Below are 19156 nucleotides of genomic sequence, written 5' to 3'. Positions count from 1 at the left end.
GCCATGTGGGCATTTTTCTTGTAGGCCAGCATATTAGATTTTGATCTCACCTGATCAGAGCTACTGAATTTCTTATGGGTTTCCTTCAATAATGGCTTTCCTTTATACACTTACAAATAATTATCACATTTGTTGTACTTTCAGGTTACATTTGAGCTCCTTTGTGCACATGCAGATTCTGTCAGCTTTGCAGAGCACTTTTTTTTTCATTTTTGTGTTAAATGTTCATCCTTCAGGTGTTTCTGTGCCATAATTTGATGGTGGTCTGCAGAAGACTTGTGTACTTTGTACAAACCGAAACATAAGCCTAACACTGCCACCTCCTGGTTGGTGTTGGAAGAACTTTAAAACAAACAACGTGAGTGGAAAAAAAGGAAAACAATCTTTATTAAATTCCACCGGGTTCTTCCATACTCGACACAGGCAACTGTGTAGCAATAAAATATCTCTACTTTGTCTTCGTTCAGTGCAGAAAAAGCTCCAAGCAAACGAAACAGAACACAAACATACATCAGAGCGGTGCAGAAAAGTTAAGAGTCGACAAAAAAAAAAAAAAAAAAAAACTTTAGTTGAAAATGTTAGGATAAAATAAATACACACATAAAAGAAAGAAAGGGGGGTTATAGCGCCAATCATCCAGAGAAAGTGCCGCCAGGAGCTGGGTTTTTGTGGAATAGGAGTAAAAGTGCTGAATTTCTCTTTGAAGGAGGCAGACTGGAGGAAAAACTGATTTAAATGAAGACATCTGAGTGATAGCAGTTTTATACATTGAGTCACCGTGACCATGTAGTCCAAGATGTAGAATAGTTGTAAAGATATGTGTGAAAATTCAGTCGATTTTCCCTTTTTAATTAAAAAGTTAATTTCAAAGACATTTGTGTAAAATGAAAGAAAAAAACTAAACTAAAACTAACACACAAGATAAAATAAATACTCTAAACATACATGGACAATTTATTGAAAAAGATAAAAAAAAAAATCTATCTGATTTCACTATGAAAAAGAAACACACAGCACTGCGATAACCTTCAAGCTACAGGAATAGTATCATCAGATGTTAGTGTTACAAAACATTAATGACTGTCTCTTCTGCTCGCCAGAGAATCATCAGCAACATGTCTGAACTCTTAGTCATCCTACTTACTCCACATTTCCTTTACACAATCTCTTGGGGGGGGGGGGGAATCCAGCAGATGTACAGATAAGTAGCACAACGCTAGGGATCTGGATGATTTGCAGCCAACATATAACACATAGGAGTAAACCCCATCACAATCGGATCACCCTCCGATTTTAAGGAGGTTAGTCGGGAAGGTGATGCTGAATGACCTTGTCAGAGCACCAGGAGTACGTGTATCCGTTCTCCGCTCACGTGGGGCAAGTTAAAGCAAAGTAAATGCAGGAAAACACCCTGAAGGTCAGGAGGAAAAGGAAGCAAGGAGAGCTTTGAGGATTTGGGGGAATACAGATGGCATGGCGCCTCTTTCCTTTCACAGTTTCTCCTCCTATTTGCTCTCCATCTCCCCTGTGTGTTCTGTCATTTATCCTCATCAATTGTCCCTTGGATTCATTTCTGCGGCACAAATCCCAGCAGCTTTTCGTTTTGGGACTTTGTAAAAACTAAAAAAAATGAAATAAAAGTGGTGTTTTCTTTCGTTTGGAGATGTTGCACATTTTCATGTTCGCCGTGTTTAGGAGATGCCTGCTTTACACGCGGTTTGGTCCCTTTTAAACGAAGGCCTCTGGGATCTCTGAGCCGTTGATCTTGATGTATATCTTGGCGTCCTCGGCTTTCTGCCGTAGTTCCCGATGGAGCGTCCGCCTGTACCAGATCAGGTAGAAGGGCAGCAGGAAGCCCAGCATGCTGAGCGCAAGGAGCCCAATGTTGACCTGCAGGACGACGCCAGAGTTAGCAGTGTTGTAGGATTTTAGTTGGTGCGCTTGTGTTTGTACAGTGCTTCTCAAAGTTCTCCAGCACGTCCACGTAACAATTTAGAAACATCTATTTTACAATGAAGTGGATGGCTACGAAATGGAAGGTTAATCATTCCATGGTTTTCTTTTTTTTAATGATAAAAAATATAAAATGTGTGATATCCAGCCCCCCTGAGTGAGTACTTTGCTCAAACACCTTCAGCTGCAGCCACAGCTGGAAGGCACACTGCAAAAACGGAACGAGAAATAAGTAAAATGTTCTTAAAATCTGTGTATTTGTCCTTGATTTGAGCAGGTAAATAAGATGATTTGCCAATGGAATAAGAATTTTGCACTTAAAATAGGAACAATTTATCTCAATCATCTTATTTCAAGTGCAGTATGTCTAATTATCTTATTTTAGGGATCAAAATACTCATTCCATTGGCAGATAATCTTATTTACCTGCTCAAATCAAGGATAAATACGCTAATTTTAAGAACATTTTACTTATTTTTAGATCTGTTTTTGCAGTGCACAGAACATTTTTGTGCTGCACTTCAATTTTGGACCCATCTGATCAGAGCACCTTCTTCAAGTTCTAGTTATAACGACATGTAGTCACACACAGGGAGTCTCACTTTGCTATTTAAATAATCTTTGAAGGGGACTGGTTGCACTGAATTTTATGAAGCGGTATAAAAGTGATGGTGGCTCGATCACACTACGCTGTTCATATCATGCATCGTTTAGGTCAGAAATCATGTGGAGAGGAGTTTTAATCATTTCCTGATTAATAAATACAGATCATCTCTGAAAAAACAAACAATCACGTATACATTTTCATCAAAGTAATTATCCACTATGTTGAGTTGGTCTATCTATCCAATAAAATCCTAACGTAAGGCCTAAATTTTGAGGTTTTTTAATGTTACAAACTGTTTAAAAAATGCCGTTGCTCATAACTACTTGAGCTAGTCACTAGAGTTTGGTCGTGGAATGTGTTTGAATGGGTGATTATTCCTACCCAGAAAGGATCTCCTTCAAGTGGTCCCATCATCCCCAAAAACAGGGGCTGTTGCAGCAAAGCAAACACGGCGCTGACCAGAGACTGCATCCCTGTTAAACTGCCAAACTGAGAGGAGGGATACCTAAAATAGGCAGAGGACCTCAGTTCAGTTTCTCGTCTTGAAGCATCTTCTACATACGGACAAGCAACATCATCACATTCTGTATGCGTTAAACGCTCGAATACAAATGATAGTTCAAGATTAGTGTGCAGGCACCCCAGGCGGTTAAAATTAAAACGTGCATGAGAAGTCAAAATGATGGCGATACGTACACAGCAGCATAAAGGCCCCCGACTGCAGAGTGAATGAATCCTCTCACCACAGTGTGCAGGATGAATGAGACGATCTGAGAAAACATGAAAGCAGAACAAACCTCTGTTAACGATAAAGGTTTTAAACGTCAGACCTGCTCAATTAAGAGCAAAGAGCTGTCCTCCTAACTGTAGACACAAACAAATTTGTCCTAAATGTTGTGTAAAAATCATTTAAATAAGTTGATCTTTTATTATATCACATTTATTAATTGGGGGGAAAATATCCTGATTTTTAAAAAACTAATTATTTTTTAAGCTGACTAGAGACTAGAGTGACTAGAGTTCATCATCAACTCGTTGAAATAACAGGAGGTTTAAAAAAAAAAAACAATCTGAAAATATGTCATCAGTGAGTCTTTCATCAGGAAAATCTTTAAAAACATATAATCCCTTATGGTCATCTCAGTCCGCACTGCAATAAAAGATGAATTCCTTTTGCACTTTTTTTTACACGTCTTCATTCAGGGAAGCCAATAAATTTGTCCTTATCTGTAAATTTGAACTATGCCAGACTACATGTTTTTAGTCCATGGCAAGCTAGCCACTGAGGATATCAGTTCTTGCATCTTATGTGACGTTAATTAAGTTTATTCTTTAGCCGGATAGTGCTGGTGTGCATTGAGATGGCAACATCTCTTTTCAGCTTGATACAGTAAAGTCAGCTTAGCATATGGACATAGAGCTGGTGAGGACATTGAAGAAAAACAGCATCCAAGGGACATCATTAGCTCACCTGTAATTGGAGATTTGGCACCAGGCAGGTAATACCAAATCCCACCAAAAGCAGGTTTGTGAGGACGAATGCTCGCAGAGCGTTGGTCACTTTCTGGATCTTTCGGTCTCTGCGCTTTGTCTTACTCTCACCTCTGGAATTTGAAAGAGGAAAGAAGCGGGATTATAAGGCAGTAACATCATGACTTCAAATTTACACACTCACCAAAAGAATATAAGTCTCTAAAATCCATCCGTCATCCGACATACATTTGAAACCATATATGTACACATTCTTTATATAAAAACCCCCAACTCTTAATCATTGGAAACTGTTACACAAACGTAGTCTGCAAGAATTCTGGCCCATTCCTCCTGACAGAACAAGTGTAACTGAGTCAGGTTTGACGGCTGCCATGCTCTCACACACCTTTTTGGTTCTGGCTACAGATTTCATCAGGGAATTCGAGCTTTGTGATGACCGCTTAAAAACCTTGTTGTCCTGAAGCCACTATGGTAAATGACTTGTACTTGTATAGCGCTTTACCATGTCTGACGATCGCTTTATGCTTCATTCGGGGGATCCAACCAGCAATCAGCCAGTTACAGGACAAACTCGTTAACTCCCAAACCATCAAAATCACCATGGAAGTAATTTGTTGGCATGCTTAGGGTCATTGTCCGTTTGGGAGAACCGTTTGCAACTTTCTGGCCTCAGTATTTCCAACATTTCCTCATTCCTATTTTGTGAAATGTACAAGTCCGTCTTGCAGTAGAAAAATCCCCACAGCACCATACTGCCACCCCATATACTTCACAGTTAGGATGATGTTTTCATGCCTCCAAACTTTCCTCTTTTTCCTCCAAATGCAATCCTGGTCATTTTGGCCAACCACTTCAGTTTCAGTTTCATCAGACCACAGGACATTAGAGAACAATGGTCTTCCCCTACGCATAATGAAACTCTGCTCCTAGCCTCAGCCAACATCTTCTCAGTGTTCTTTATTGTTGTTCGGGAGTTGATCTGCACATTTTGCACCAAAACACGCTCTCTCTCTCTCCCACTCTCTCTCTCTAGAGTACCAAACCTTTCTCTGCCTGAACCACATAACAGCATTCCCAACAACATTCCCGTGTGGTTTATACTTGCATATAATTTCTTGAACAGATTAAACTAGTCCCTTGAGATATCTGTAAATTTTACTCAAGGGTGAATTAATATTTTGGCTAATCTCTTTTCATTTTTCCACGATGTCACATGAGAAAACTGCGTTGAAGTGCTTCTTTCAAACACATCCACAGAGGTTCCTCCAAATAACTAAAAGGTTTTGCAATAACCTATTAGAATAAACACCGTGCTTTGAGCATGTTTGCTTTGCAAAGTTGGTTAATGGCATCTAAATTTAGTCTACCTAAATGTCTGACGTTGAAGAAAATGTTCAAAATAATCTTTTATTTAACAAAAGTGTTTTATTTTGTTAATCAAACTGACAGGAAAGATTAGGTCTGATTTAACTTCAAACAGCGAGGAGAAATAAAAAAGGACATGTGCTGTTTATCATGTATGGAAATATCTGGTTTTAAATGTACTCCCATTTTAAAAATTAACCAACTGCTTTCATAGAAACTAGCATCTTTCATTTTGCCGCCACTACTCTGTGAATTTGTATGTTATCGCAGTGAGGAAACCAATGAACACTCAGTTTTTACCCACTTGCTTAAGGGTTCTTTGTCTTCTTCCCCATCGTCGCAGTCCTTTAACTTCCAGTCCATGATCTGACCAATCACAGGGGTGGTCATCAGGCAAAGCAGCTGCAGCACGCCAAAGATGGAGGAGTACAGGCTCACTGAGGATCAAACAGGAATGAAATCAGAACTGTTGTTAATGGGAGTATAATTTAAAATCTTTGAGAAAAGGTTTTAAAAAAAGTTAGCGTAAGCCAAATGGCAAGAGCGGGGCTAGCGATCAGCTGGTTAGACGGTTAGTCAGTACAGTTAATAAGCTGTGTAAGATGTTAGAGTGCAACAAGGTTGTTCTAAAGTCAATATGTTGCCATTAAAGGGGGTATTTGTGGTTTCAAAAGCAGTGATGCATGAAAGGCGAATCAAGTGAAACGGTGGATGATGTTTGTTCTGCTGATTCTTCTGGTGAAGTTGTTAATGAGTAAACTAATGCACTGCAAAAACAGAACTGAAAATAAGTAAAATTTTCTTTAAATAAGTGTATTTGTCCTTGGTTTGAGCAGATAAATAAGATGATTTGCGAATAGAATAAGATTTTCCCACTTAAAATAGAAACAATTCATGTCCATCATCTTATTTCAAGTGCAGGATATCTAGGGGTAAAAATACTCATTCCATTGGCAGATAATCCTATTTAATGGCTCAAATCAAGGATGAATAGATTAACTTTAAGAACATTTTACTTGTTTTTAGATCCGTTTTCACAGTGTGGTACCGGTGGCTTCAGATTAAAGCCGTGTGACAGCCGAAGGACTCGGTTAAGGACAACCACTAAGTCAGCTGAGAAAACTACAAGTCACGCTCTATGGGTGTGAGCTTCATGTCTAATAACCTAAACTACCGGTAAAGCTGGAAGGCCTTTTGTCTCACCAACTTCCATCCTTTCCACTGAAAATAAAAAACGTTGCATTCAGTTGCTTTTCGGTCACGACACAAGCCAAACAGGTGTAGTTTGTCTGTTGTTGCGCACGGACAGACGCGTGTCAGACGTAAACAGACTGACCTGTGTTGAGGTCTCCGTCGCAGAGCACCTCCACGACGCTGTTCATGGCCCCCATGTAGAACAGGAGACGGAGCTGAGTGATGGACATGGTCAGAGCGCTGAGCAGGAAAATGGGGCTCATGATGCTCTTCAGAAAAGACTCAGCTGCAGGCGACAAGAGCAAGAGACTTAGAGCAGGAGAACAATCAGATTTATTTAGGGACATTAGGGACATTTCGGGGGAATTTTAAGTGCCCGCTGCACTCTTACATTGTTCCTCTGGCTTGCAGTCCATTTCCAGGTCCATGGTGGAGAGGCAGAGAGTGCGTCCGTCCTTGCCGACCACCTCCTTCTGTTTGACGTTGTTGCTGACGCTGAGGCGGCGGCCCACTGTGGTCACTTGGCGGTAGAACTGCTTCCCTGTGATCTTATGGTCAAAGCCCAGCCAGCTGAACTTGATCTTCACACTGAGAAAGCCGAGGAGAGAATAAACGGTTACATAATCTTTGATCAAACGCTCTCAGCGGGAGTAGGATTTCTGCAGGCCGTGCGCTTTCGCTCGTCACTGTCGGCGTTTGGGCTACTAACGTGTAGTCCATATCTTCGGGTCCTGGGAAGGGTTCCAGTGGCCAGTTGAAGAAGCAGTTCAGGAAGACCAGTCCAGCACAGGAAGCCCACACCACAAGAATGGTAATGAATGGGATGCCTAAATCATAGATGACCTGTGCAAGAACAAATAGATTTAAAATGAAGTGGACCCTTTCTATTTTTATTTAGAATTGCCTATGCATCAAAATATCCATAAAAGAAGACTTCCTTTCAACATAATTCTGTGTAATATCTAATTTAGTGTGGACACCTCCAATTAGTGTGCTTCTTTCTATATTTAAATCGTATTTTATGTGTATTTATCTGAGATTGGAATATTTCAATATCATCCTGTTCTGTGAATATACACATGTCCAAAGTAGATAATTTTATATAAAAAATTCCTGGAATGATAACAAAACAACAACAACAACAAATAAACATTTTATTGTTAAGGGATGGTTTGAATTGGTCTGTTCTTACAGCTCTGGTGAAAAGTTTACATACTCTCACCCTGGGTGATCATTATATATTTATTTATTTATTGGGTGTAATTATTGTACAACATTCAATTTTGATCATTTCAATTTTGTTCTATATTTCTTAACTATTTTACAAGAGCAGATGTAACGGATTAATTTTTCCGTTGTGTCAATAAAGCTCCATCTCATCATAAAAAAAAAACTAAATTGAATTTATTTAGGATTTTCTCTCACCCACAGGGAGTCAACATTATGAATACAGGCTAAAATGTATCTACACTGTATGTGGTCAAATATCCAGACAGAATGATGCAAGACGTTACATCTGAATATATGTTAGTGGGACTGTATCTATAAGTTTATGGGTCAAATATTTACCATGTCTGGATTTAAGCAAATCCTGTTTCTTATGTTACGTAATCTTTCAACTGGGTAAACAAACAAAGAAGACATATATTGAAATACGTTATTACACACCCAGAATTTATGTGACACGAGTGCTTATGGCTATGGTATGTAAACCTCTCACCAGAGTGCTGCTTCAAAATAAAGACTTCAACAATAAAAAAACCCCATCTCTGAATAGCTGTACACATCAGAGAGCATTCAACCAATCCTAATGCAGCTGTCCGTTTTGTTTGAAATCAATTAAAGTTTATGAGACAGACAACATTTTTATACCTTGACTCCAGGGAACGTGACCGCAGAAGAAGCATAAGAACCAATCATGAGGGCAATGAAGGTAGAACGAAGGTTTCCAAACATGTTAGGCAGCTGAAACATAAAGGAAAATAAGGGAAAAAACACCATAGATTAGCAAATACTGCCCAGACTGTAATCTCAAAATCGGCTTCTTCTCAAAGATCTACGCTAAATGAGGTCTATTCCCCTGTGAATGTATGCATAAAGGTTAAACAAACTCCAACTAGCATCATAGTTGTGTCAGCTGTGCTTATTTGGAAATGGGGGATAGTATGGGGGCACTGTGACGATGATGCCCGATGACACTCAGGTCGGAGGGCACATTGGGGACCAAAATGGTTCAAAATCAGAGATGAAAACACAACATAAGGACATGGGACGGGTCTAAGCATAACACACACATGTGCACACAGCTGTCCCATACGCCCCCCAAAAAACTCTCGGCTAGCTGATGGGGTCTACACAGCTGAAACATTCGGGGGGGCTGGGGGGGGTGAATGAGGGGAAATGATGCTTAGAACTGGTCCAGAAAACAGCGACTGAGCACACAAGATGGAGAGGGTAGTGAGTTCATTTTTTATTTTTTTATTTTTTTTACATTTTGCTTTGTTCCACTTCCCACTGCTCCAATGGGACGTGGAGGATGACAGAGTTAGAGGACAAAACTGGCGACCCAACCAACAAAAAGGCATTCACGGACTGCTCCCGTTTTTCAGTGACTGAACAACAACAAGCACATTCAATTACATAAGACTGGGGAGGGGGGTTTAATACAGTGGCCAACCAGTTTATTGTTATTTCCCAGCACTGAGATCAGCCAGAAGTACTGGTCAAACCTGGCCAATAGAAATGTATCCGCTGTCGCACAAAGAAAAGTCACTTAACATGTTGTATCATACAGTCTGCATAACACTGAGTGGTTCCTAGTAGTCATTTTCTGGCTATAGGCTCTGCAGAGAACTTATATTCAAGGAGCCACCCATCTAGTTTGTTTTTAATGATTAACCCAACACTAAGGCTTTCTTTTACTGTGTATGAGGTTGTTAGGGAGACAAGGTGAAGCAGCGTGCGAGGGTAAAGACATGGTTTTATGCACACTGTGGAAACCCGGTGCCCATGGCTTCGGCTAATGAGACATTTAAAGGCGTGCACCGGACTGAACAGTAGAGATGATTTAGCCCGTGTTGTTTTTGGAGGAATGATGTTTCACAGAGATTTACTGGTGAAGAGCCCTTCTCCAGTGAACAGCGTCACCATGGTAGCGTCATGGACTCCTGACAGAGTTATCAGAGGCTAAAAGTGATGGCGAGAGGAAGCAACAGGAGCAGGCAAAACAGTGGGGCAAGAATGCAAATGAACAGAGAGGCATCCACCCAGTCATTCCTTGAATTAATTAAGGTCAAGGGGTTATTTTTCTTTGCCTTTGTACCCATGGCCCACTTGTTTTGGTCCTGAAGTTCGGTGTGCAAAATCAGATACAGTCAAATGAAGCTAAGAGCTATGAAATGAGGCTCTGTTTCGTGCAGTAACTTTACTTAAAGGAGTATGGCGCAAGTTCCAGAGTTTTTGCAGATGTATGCCCCCTCTGGCGACAAGATGAAATTACACCAGTGTTGCGCAGGTGCATGGGGGAAGAGGAAAAGCATCTGCCGCTGCTACTGCGCAGGTCTTTTTGTTTAGGGGTGTGATCTCTTTTGAGGAAAGAAAGTGATAAATATTACAAAAGTAATAAATATTCTCTTGTCAATGCATTGTTTACGCTGGACACTCAACAAAGTAGCCAAGTGAACGAGAGCCAGAATCCCTCGCTCATAAACTGACTAATCCAGCCTATGGAGGCAACTGTGGTAAATAGGGGATAACTCATTTTAAGGCCACATATGGGAAAGAAAAGAACTAATATTTAACTTAAAAACTTGCACTATGCACCTTTAAGTACTGAGTCAGTCATGCAAACTGTTTTTTTAGCCTCTTTTGGACCTTTACTAACAGTGACCTGCAAAAATATTCACATTCTTTAAATTTTTTTTACACTTTGTAACCTTTAAATAATGATGTTTCATGCAGTTCTCATGTGACAGACCAGCACAATGCACAATGGGGAAAATTATGAAGTGGAAATAAACTTATGCTGCACCCCCCCAAAAAAAACAAACAAACAAAAAAACTGGAGATTGAAGACTTTAAGCAAGCATGGAGTCAGTTATCTATTCCTACAAAGCAGTAATAGGAAAGTGTCACAGACACACAGGGGTATAGACATCTGGTCAAAAAACAGGCAGCAGGTGCAACAACTCCACAGCACAAAGACTGCAAAGCATACCAAAGTGGCACGGCCACTTACCGTGAGGGAGGTGAAGGTCATGCACATGCCTCCGAAGCCGTTGAAAGTGAGTGCGATGAAGATAAGAACAGAGAGATCTGAAAGAGAGACAGCATTAGACTGCCAGCAATCTCTGTATCCCATGTAGGTTTGGAAGATGGATCACACGGACTCACCATTTGGTTTGTAGGATCCATAGGCAATGAGTAGACAGGAAAAGCCAAAGCAAGTGCTGAAAACAGATGATTGCGACAAGCATTTCTAATGACAAACAAGAACCAAAACATTTTTTTTGTACTCTTGTTGAGCTATCTCTTAGAAATACATTTTTGTTCTCCTTTTGACAAGAATATAAGACAACTTCGTATCCCATACATGCATACTATTTTAATAAATATGACCTGATATTTCATTCTCTCTGTGCTCACCTGCCCAACAGTCGAAGTTTCCGAGGCCCGTATTTATCCATGACAATCCCCAGAGGGAGTGTGATGGCTGAGAGCAGGAAGGAGCCGACTGTGAAAGCCAGGTTCAGCATCTCGTCCTGTTCTTTGCAGATGAGCCAGCCGTTCATCCTCAGGGGCCCCTCCGGTACCAGGGGCTTCATCTCCACCCCGTCTCCGAGATCGTCTTCGAAGTATTCGGAGTCCTCGTCGGATGCCGGCGTCGTCACGGGTTGAGACAGATTGTAGCTGGAGCTGTTACCTGAACAACACGAAGAAATTATAAAAGGGAAAAGGATGCAACCTTACTGAGTTACACACTTCTTTGATATTTTGATTGTGCTATTTTGATTGTGCTATTTTGATTATGCTACATTAAACAACTATTAAGGGTATAGTATTTAGTTTCATATGTGGCAGTTTTACTCTAACTGCTCAGTCTCCTTATTTTTTATTTTCTATTTTCACCTTTGTGTACATCTATGTACTTCAACACTGCAAAAACGGATCTAAAAATAAGTAAAATGTTCTTAAAATTAGTGTTTTTGTCCTAGATTTGACCAGGTAAATAAGATTATCTGCCAATGGAACGAATATTTTGACCCATAAAATAAGTAATTAGATCTACTGCATTGAAATAAGACGATGGAGATGAGTGTTCCTATTTTAAGAGCCAAAAATCTTATTATTGGCGATCATTTTATTTACTGCCAAATCAAGGAAAAATACACTCATTTTAAGAACATTTTACTTATTTTTAGTTCCGTTTTTTGCAGTGAATTTAAGTTAAGACACAAGAATAAAGGTATTTTTTTTAATTTCTATTTCCCTTTTCAATCTACATTAACTTATAAGGAAAGTCATGACTTCAAGTTAGATAAAATGTATGGTTTGCACTTCTGTTCATTCGTAGGATCATGACATAGAGCCGTGTCATGTGGAATGAACTCATCCTGGGATATCTGTGTGGTAAACCTCAGACTAAAAAATGCAACATGTCAGCCAAAAAAAAAAAAAAGAAACTGCAGAGAAAGAAGAAAATTAAGCAGGAACGCAGATAAACTTGGCCTCAAATCCTTTTAGGCAGAAAAGCTGTCTGGGTTTTAACGAGACTTTAGAACGCACGTGTATATAAAAAAAAATCAGATCAGTTGGCAGAGGCAATTAACTGATCTGTGTTATCAGAACCGGCAGGTTATTATGGGAAAAGGTACAAAAGTCCAGGAAGGAGACCAACTGGTAGAGATGCTCGGATCCTTGCTTCTTTTGTATTTACGTCTCCCTTTGGGTGTAAAGGGGAAAAACTCAAAAAGTAACTCGAGTATTTGTTGTGCGTACAAGATGTGAGGAAAATGTTGCTTTTATAGGCAGACATATCAACAAGTGAAGAGGAGGGGGCCTCAGATGAAAAAAAACAACAAAAAACACAAATGTTCCTGAACAAATGAAAGAGGAAATCTGCAGTATCGACATGAACTCAGACTATACCGCCCGGTTTCCTCTCGCTGATTAAGCCGTGGTCACTCTGTTACCCAGCTTGCACGAGGAAGCCCTCACCTCAACCCCATCGCTATCTTTTTCATCTGGATTTTATACCCACGCAGGTCGTCTAACTTTTACGGCTCATCACTTTTCTATCAGACTTCGCTCCCTCCCTGGTCTTTATCAGCACCTTTAAACTTCCATATTACTGGTAATAAATGCCTGATGGGGAACTCTCTGTTCCTCACTCACGCATCACATGGCTGAAAATAGCTGAGATGCTGTTTTTTTTTTTTTTGTTGCTCTTGTGTCATCAGAACGAGATAAAACTGGTGTGGGAGATCTCAGAGAAAACCTCCACAGGCCTAGAATGCTTCTATGTTTCATACTTGTGAAGTGGTGCGGAAACGCTACTAATTGTTTCTTTTTTTTTTCCAAATAAAACTATGTGAGTGCGTTGTGCATTTGTATTCAGGCATCTTCACTCTGATACCCCTAAATAACAATTTGGGATCAAAAGTCACTAAATTGTGGCTTTCAATTCTAGAGGAGGTAGAAGAATCTGTCAGAAGCACAACTATTGGTTGTGCACTCCAAGAAGAAAGCCATTGCAGAAAAGAAACCATTAAAAGCCATGCTTGCTGTCCTCCATAAGCCCTTTAAAATGCACTGTGGAGGGAGATGGTCTGGTCACATGAGACCACTGTTGAAGTTTTATTTATTATTATTAATATTATTATTATTATTATTTTTAGAAAACATGCAAAACACCATCTCTGGCAGACAGCTAACCCTGTATTTTACATGGCGGTAGTAGCATCATGCTCTGGGGATACATTGTTCAGCAAGGCTCTCCACCTTTGCATTAAAATATTATTTGGATAAAACACAGCTTTTTTTTTTTTATTCCATAAACTCAGGCTTTAAAACAAAACCAACATTGTTCTAAATGTTCTCTAATTCCAAGCAATCTAAGCTATCAACTGATTTCTTTAAATGTTGGTTTTATATATATATATAAAAAAAAAACTAGGTTCAAGAAGAGTGTGCTGTATCTGTTCTTAAAAATTCTAGGCACAATATAGAAACATTTAGAAAAGGAAGAATTTAAAAAAATCACTTCAGAAAAAGGTTTGCTTTTAAAGGAGCTACAGTGAGGCACCTGCCTCACTGTATGTGTTTTATTCTCGGCTTATCTGTCTTCTGTCAATAGGCCTGTGTCTCTGTCGTCAGCTACTGTAAGTTAACAGAGGCAAGTAGAGCAAAAAAGGATACCCTGTCACATTCAAGAGACAAAGCGCATTCTTTTCTCTGTTTTCCTCCTTTGGACCACTTTGCTTATACCTCCTTGCTTGCTCTAGTTTGCCTGATCCAGTCAAACCCCCAGAGCCCCCGAAAACAGTCTTGGACGTCCTCACAGATAACTCTTTTTCTTTACAAAGAATGGAGGAGACAGGAAGGTAGCAGTGTTGCTTGACATCTCTTGAGGAAAAAAAACAACAACGTTCCCACGCTTTAATTACAGTCAAAGCACCACCGTTTCCCTGCCTTTACTTTAAGGAATATTTGCAGAGTGCTTTGAGGGGAGATTTAACCTGAATGCCTTACTTTCTGAAGGTTGAAATGACTGAAAAATCAAACAGATGATCGTAATGCTAACGTAAACATTCAAACTCACCCTCCTCGTTGCAAAGGTAGGAGTAAAAGCCCTCTGACTTCAGCATGATGAGGAGCGAGCCCCATCCCAGCAGCACAGCAGAAAAGAGCAGGTTCTCAATGATGGCGGTCACCGCCATCCACCAGCGCCTGGCGAAGGCCGTGGTGAGGGTGGGAGCCATGGCAGACGGGGAGTAGGAGAAGCTTCAGAAAGACAGAGGCAAGGAGCAGAGAGCTGGAAGAGTGTAGAGAGAGCCTCCCCGACTGACGCTCAGGATGAGGACGGGCGGCTCACTTATCTGTGAAAAGAGAAGTGGGTGGGGGAGGTTGTAAAGTCGCTCTATTGCTCAACTCAAGGGCTTGCTTTGTATAAAATGACAGGATTAAGTACTTTTAACTTTGCACTATTTGGTAAGTAAGTAGGGTGCTGATTTGCATCTTGCATTCCTACATGATTGGTTTAAAACCTCCCTCTGCAAAAAAAAAAAAAAGAACACCATATTCTTGTAAATGATGGCGGGTTTTTGGTATTAATGCGGACACAGTTCAATACACCATCCAGCTGCTGGAAGAATGCCACATTACAGTTAATAAAGTCATAGGAAGCGTCTATTCCTGGCATCACGCAGTTTCTATCGGGCCATTAAACTGGTCCAGACTGGTCTGAAGACTGGACAACAGATGACCTCCCATGCAACCCCCCTCCCCAAATGTCCTCTCGTGTCCATCCGACTGTTAAAAAAGTCTGCAAGTACTGTAGTGCATCCAACACTTTGCTTGTTGCTTCATTGAAACATAACACAAATGAGCTGCAGAACTAGCAAATACCTATAAAGAGTGGCATCTACAAAGGCTAATATTGTAAGAGAAACGAGTTTGCACAGAATAGTAATTTCTTTCCAGTGATACATAAATGAAGATAAAAAAATAATATCACCATTGTTCTTTTCTCTTTCTTCGGCTGTGTATAGAAAAGATAGAAAATTCTCACCACTGCAGGCTGCAGGCAGTGTTACAAATCGTCCAGCTCTCTGATCTCTGTCTTGGCTCCCAGTGACCACGAATCCGTGAAAAGCAACATTTATATGTACTCAGGCACTCAGCAAAGGGCGCCCCCTATTGAATTTTCACAGTGCAACGTGTGCACTCTGATCAGCCTTCAATTTTCTGAGAAAGACCTATCTTGAGGGCATTGCCGTTGAAACGAACCATTCATCTGTTTAGCAACTTTATACATCTAGGAATGTTAATGCCATGCCCCCATAGCAGAGGTCATGGGAAGGGTTTGGAAAAGCTCAGCGCTACGGGGACATTTTAAGGTTGACGTTGTCAGTCGTTGCACAATGGTTTGCGTATGAGTGAAGTGGATTAATCACGCAAAACAGTGTCTGAGAACACGGCATATCTGCGGGAGTCAACAGTTCTGTGGATCAGTCGTAACTATTGATTGATCAGGAGAGCAGAACAAAGCCTTGACGCAGTTTCAGTGCTCATGAGAGCGGCTTTCAGGTGCTTGCAGTGCTTTGTTTACGAGCTACAGTACGTTCAGGTTTAAGCGGTAGCGGCTATCAAGATGAGGATTGTGGCTCCCTGCCCAGGGAAGCATGACAAAGGGGCAGCATACGAGCTCCCAACAGTTTTTTTTGTTGTTGTTGTTGTTGCTTATTTGCATGTCGTGTCACTAGGACATGTTTCTATCCAATTGTCATGAGAGTTTTGGGCAAACATTTAAAATGTCGCAAAAAAGAAAATGCGAATCAGACGTTGTTTCCATCTATTGGTTCGGAACAAGTTTACCACGCTACACAAAGCACTGTTTTGTCAGAGGTTGACGATACGCATGGCCATAATAAAGAGGAAGTCGAGGTTGCGAACTAGCATGGACCACACAATCTGAAAAAACATTAAGAGAGGATTTCAGGAATGTGTTGCCAGCAGGCAGCATGTTATTTGTTCTGTCATGTCAACTAGAATTGACGATTTTACCTACTGTCTGGAGACGCTGAGAAAGAAATGCAAGTCTTTGTCCTTAATGGAAATATCCGACGGCGGGAACAGCAGATCAGTCATGTGAGGTAAACGTTTGCTGTGTCAGAATTGTTTTTTTCCCAGATGTGTTTCCATCTTCCGTTTTGCATTAACTCCTTTTTTCGTAAATTTCAAAAAAGCGAGTGTAAAAAGTTTTTTTTGTTGTTTTTTTTTTGCGAAATTGAGGAAGTTATTTCGAATTTTGCCGTTTCCATCAACCGTTTGTCATTCAATATGTCAAAATGTGCATTAAAAAAAGCATTGATGGAAACACGGCTACTGTAGTGGGCGCCTGTATGTGTAAAAAAAAATAACGCTGTTATCTGTGGGTTATGATGCCCAAATTGGTATCCAACTCACAGCTCCCATTTGGCGCTAAAGAGCTATTTTGTCCTTTTCAAGAATGTTTTACAATTAAAACATCACTATATAGACTCTTATGGACTACTTTATTTGACTTTCTAAAAGTAGACAAAACCATCACCATTATTTTATTTATCTATTTAAGATTTAGAGTTTTATAATTATTAGTTTGAACGTTAGAGGGCTTAGAAAACCATGATGGTTAAAAGTTGTTTTTCAGTTTGGACGATGTTTTTCTTAACTTGCAGTGGACTCTGGCTCTGATGTGATCAATATGCCAATCAATCACTGTGGGGACATAAACACTGATATGCTAATTTGTGCCGTTACACAGTTCAAACTCTCAGATTAGAGGTTGAAAGAAACACTCCTGTATAACAAGCTTAATGCGTGTTTCAGGAAATGGTGATGGCCCATCCCTCAGATCTGCTAATGTGATCGCTTCAGCAGGTTAACAGTTACTTAGAGTTACTTCACAAGGTTTATCCACCTCATTAGTGATCTGCTTCATCATGGAAGATACTGGATACTGAATTTAGGTAAACACATTTATTAGTGGCATACTGAAATAAAGACAAGTTTAAAGTTGAATGCTGAAGCCCCCAACTTTCACCAACTTTCAAGGGTAATGGAGTCCAAGGAGCTCTAAAGCTTGTTACATGCAGACCGATCTCCTGATTCTAATCGCCAAGAGTGTTATTTCTTATTTTTTGCAGAATCTATGACGTATATTCTTAGGCTAATTGTTTTGAATAATAAGATCTCTCGCAATTGGAAATCCATCTGTTCTCCTTTTGTTTGCTGAAGATAATTCCACACACATTAATAACTAGAGGTCTACTTGAAAACTTTATACGTTAACAACTAAAGAACGTGTTGAAGGAAATTATATTTCTGAGCATCATTTGGGATTTAGAAAACAACACACCACTGTCGCTGTTAAACAGGCGAATGCCATTTTTTATGCAATAGTTAGTAGAAAACTGTTGTGCGGCTATTTTCCTTAAGCAGTGAAAGGCTTTTGACTCAGTTTTGTTAAACATTATTTGGTTAAAATGCCACAATATTTGCTTTCAAATGTGGTGTAAAGTTTTCTTTGTTTTTTTCTCACAACAGTAGGCTACAGATTCTATTTTTACTTTTATTATTGTATTTGTGCGCTTCCACTTGCTTGTCACTTTGTGGCTGATACACTGAAATTTCCCCTTTGAGCAACAAATAAATAAAAATTCTATTCGATATTACTGGTCAGCTCAAATACATTGTATTTAACATACTTAGGTCTACATAAAGCGGAACTGAAATCCTCATTAATTTACCCCAACTTCGCTCCTGTTCTGAGGTGAGTCTGAAAGCAACTCGTTTTAGTTCTGTCTCTTTTAATCTAAATGAGGCCATTCACCGAGTGGTCCGCTCCACCTGTTTGCCATTTTTGTAGGATGCTGAGAGACGAAGGCTTATCCATTTGTAGCTTCAGCATTCTTTGGCTTAGACTACAAAATACTCAGAAATAAAAAAGGTGGTTTCACGAAATTGGTAAGCTGGACCTCCATAACTTCGTTCAGCAGCTCTGCAGTAAATACTGTGATGCAATTGTTCGCAAAATGTAATAGACAACAAAGAAAACTGAATGGCGTGAACAAATGTGACCCAAAAACAACACAAAGATACACATGCAGCACCTGGACAGACTAGGAGCTTTTCTGCTTTCCTAGAGACTCCAAGTACAGAACAAAATGTATTTAAGCTTTTTGTGCTTCCTCAACCTGCCTTTGGTGCTATTTAGTTCCATTTGACACACATAAATTAACTACTGTTTGGGGGTGAGGCCACGTGCTTCATTGAAATATATATATATATATATATATATATATATATATATATATATATATATATATATATATATATATATATATAGTTTATAAATTCTCACATTACAACTATAAACATACATATATTTTATTGGGATCTTATGTGAAAGACCAACATGAAGTGGTATACAATTGTGAGGTGAATAGAACATACATGATTTAACCCATTTTTTAACAAATAAAAAACTGAAAAGTGTGGTGTGTAAAAGCATTCAGCTCCCTTTTCTCTGACCGCAACCACTTGTCTTCAGAAGTTGCCTGATGATTGCTAATGACTGAATAGAGTCCACCTGTGTGTGATCTGTTCTCAGTACAAATACAGCCGCTCTGTGACGGCCTCAGAGGTTAAGAGACTATTGGGGAGCAAACAGCATCATGAGGTCCAAGGTAAACACCAAACAGGTCAGGGATAAAGTTGTGGAGAAGTTTAAAGCAGGCTTTGGCTATAAAAAGATTTCCCAAGATTTATTGTTGCACTGTTCAG

The 19156-nt window shown here is 39.8% G+C and overlaps 1 protein-coding gene across 3 annotated transcripts; it reads right to left on the bottom strand.

Moving 5' to 3' along the window:
* Positions 1-810: 810 nt before the first annotated feature.
* slc43a2b (solute carrier family 43 member 2b) lies at positions 811-15500 on the bottom strand. 3 transcript variants are annotated; one of them, XM_036143090.1, is made up of 15 exons: positions 15402-15500; positions 14433-14709; positions 11258-11534; positions 11006-11061; positions 10851-10927; positions 8486-8578; positions 7323-7456; positions 7005-7201; positions 6756-6899; positions 6623-6640; positions 5724-5856; positions 4032-4164; positions 3257-3330; positions 2942-3065; positions 811-1890 (listed from the first exon to the last, which is right to left on the bottom strand). In XM_036143090.1, the coding sequence occupies exons 2-15, from the start codon at positions 14590-14592 to the stop codon at positions 1729-1731; spliced, it is 1782 nt and encodes a 593-aa protein (XP_035998983.1). In that variant the 5' UTR covers positions 14593-14709; positions 15402-15500; the 3' UTR covers positions 811-1728. The 3 variants fall into 3 exon arrangements, with proteins under 3 accessions (XP_035998983.1, XP_035998984.1, XP_012710658.2); XM_036143091.1 differs by having other exon boundaries at positions 15348-15435; XM_012855204.3 differs by lacking the exon at positions 6623-6640.
* Positions 15501-19156: the final 3656 nt, after the last annotated feature.

This window comes from Fundulus heteroclitus, chromosome 11 (genome assembly GCF_011125445.2).
Source record: "Fundulus heteroclitus isolate FHET01 chromosome 11, MU-UCD_Fhet_4.1, whole genome shotgun sequence".
NCBI lineage: Eukaryota > Metazoa > Chordata > Actinopteri > Cyprinodontiformes > Fundulidae > Fundulus > Fundulus heteroclitus.
The sequence above is the reverse complement of the archived record's forward strand: the minus strand, read 5'-3'. Positions and strand labels throughout refer to the sequence as shown.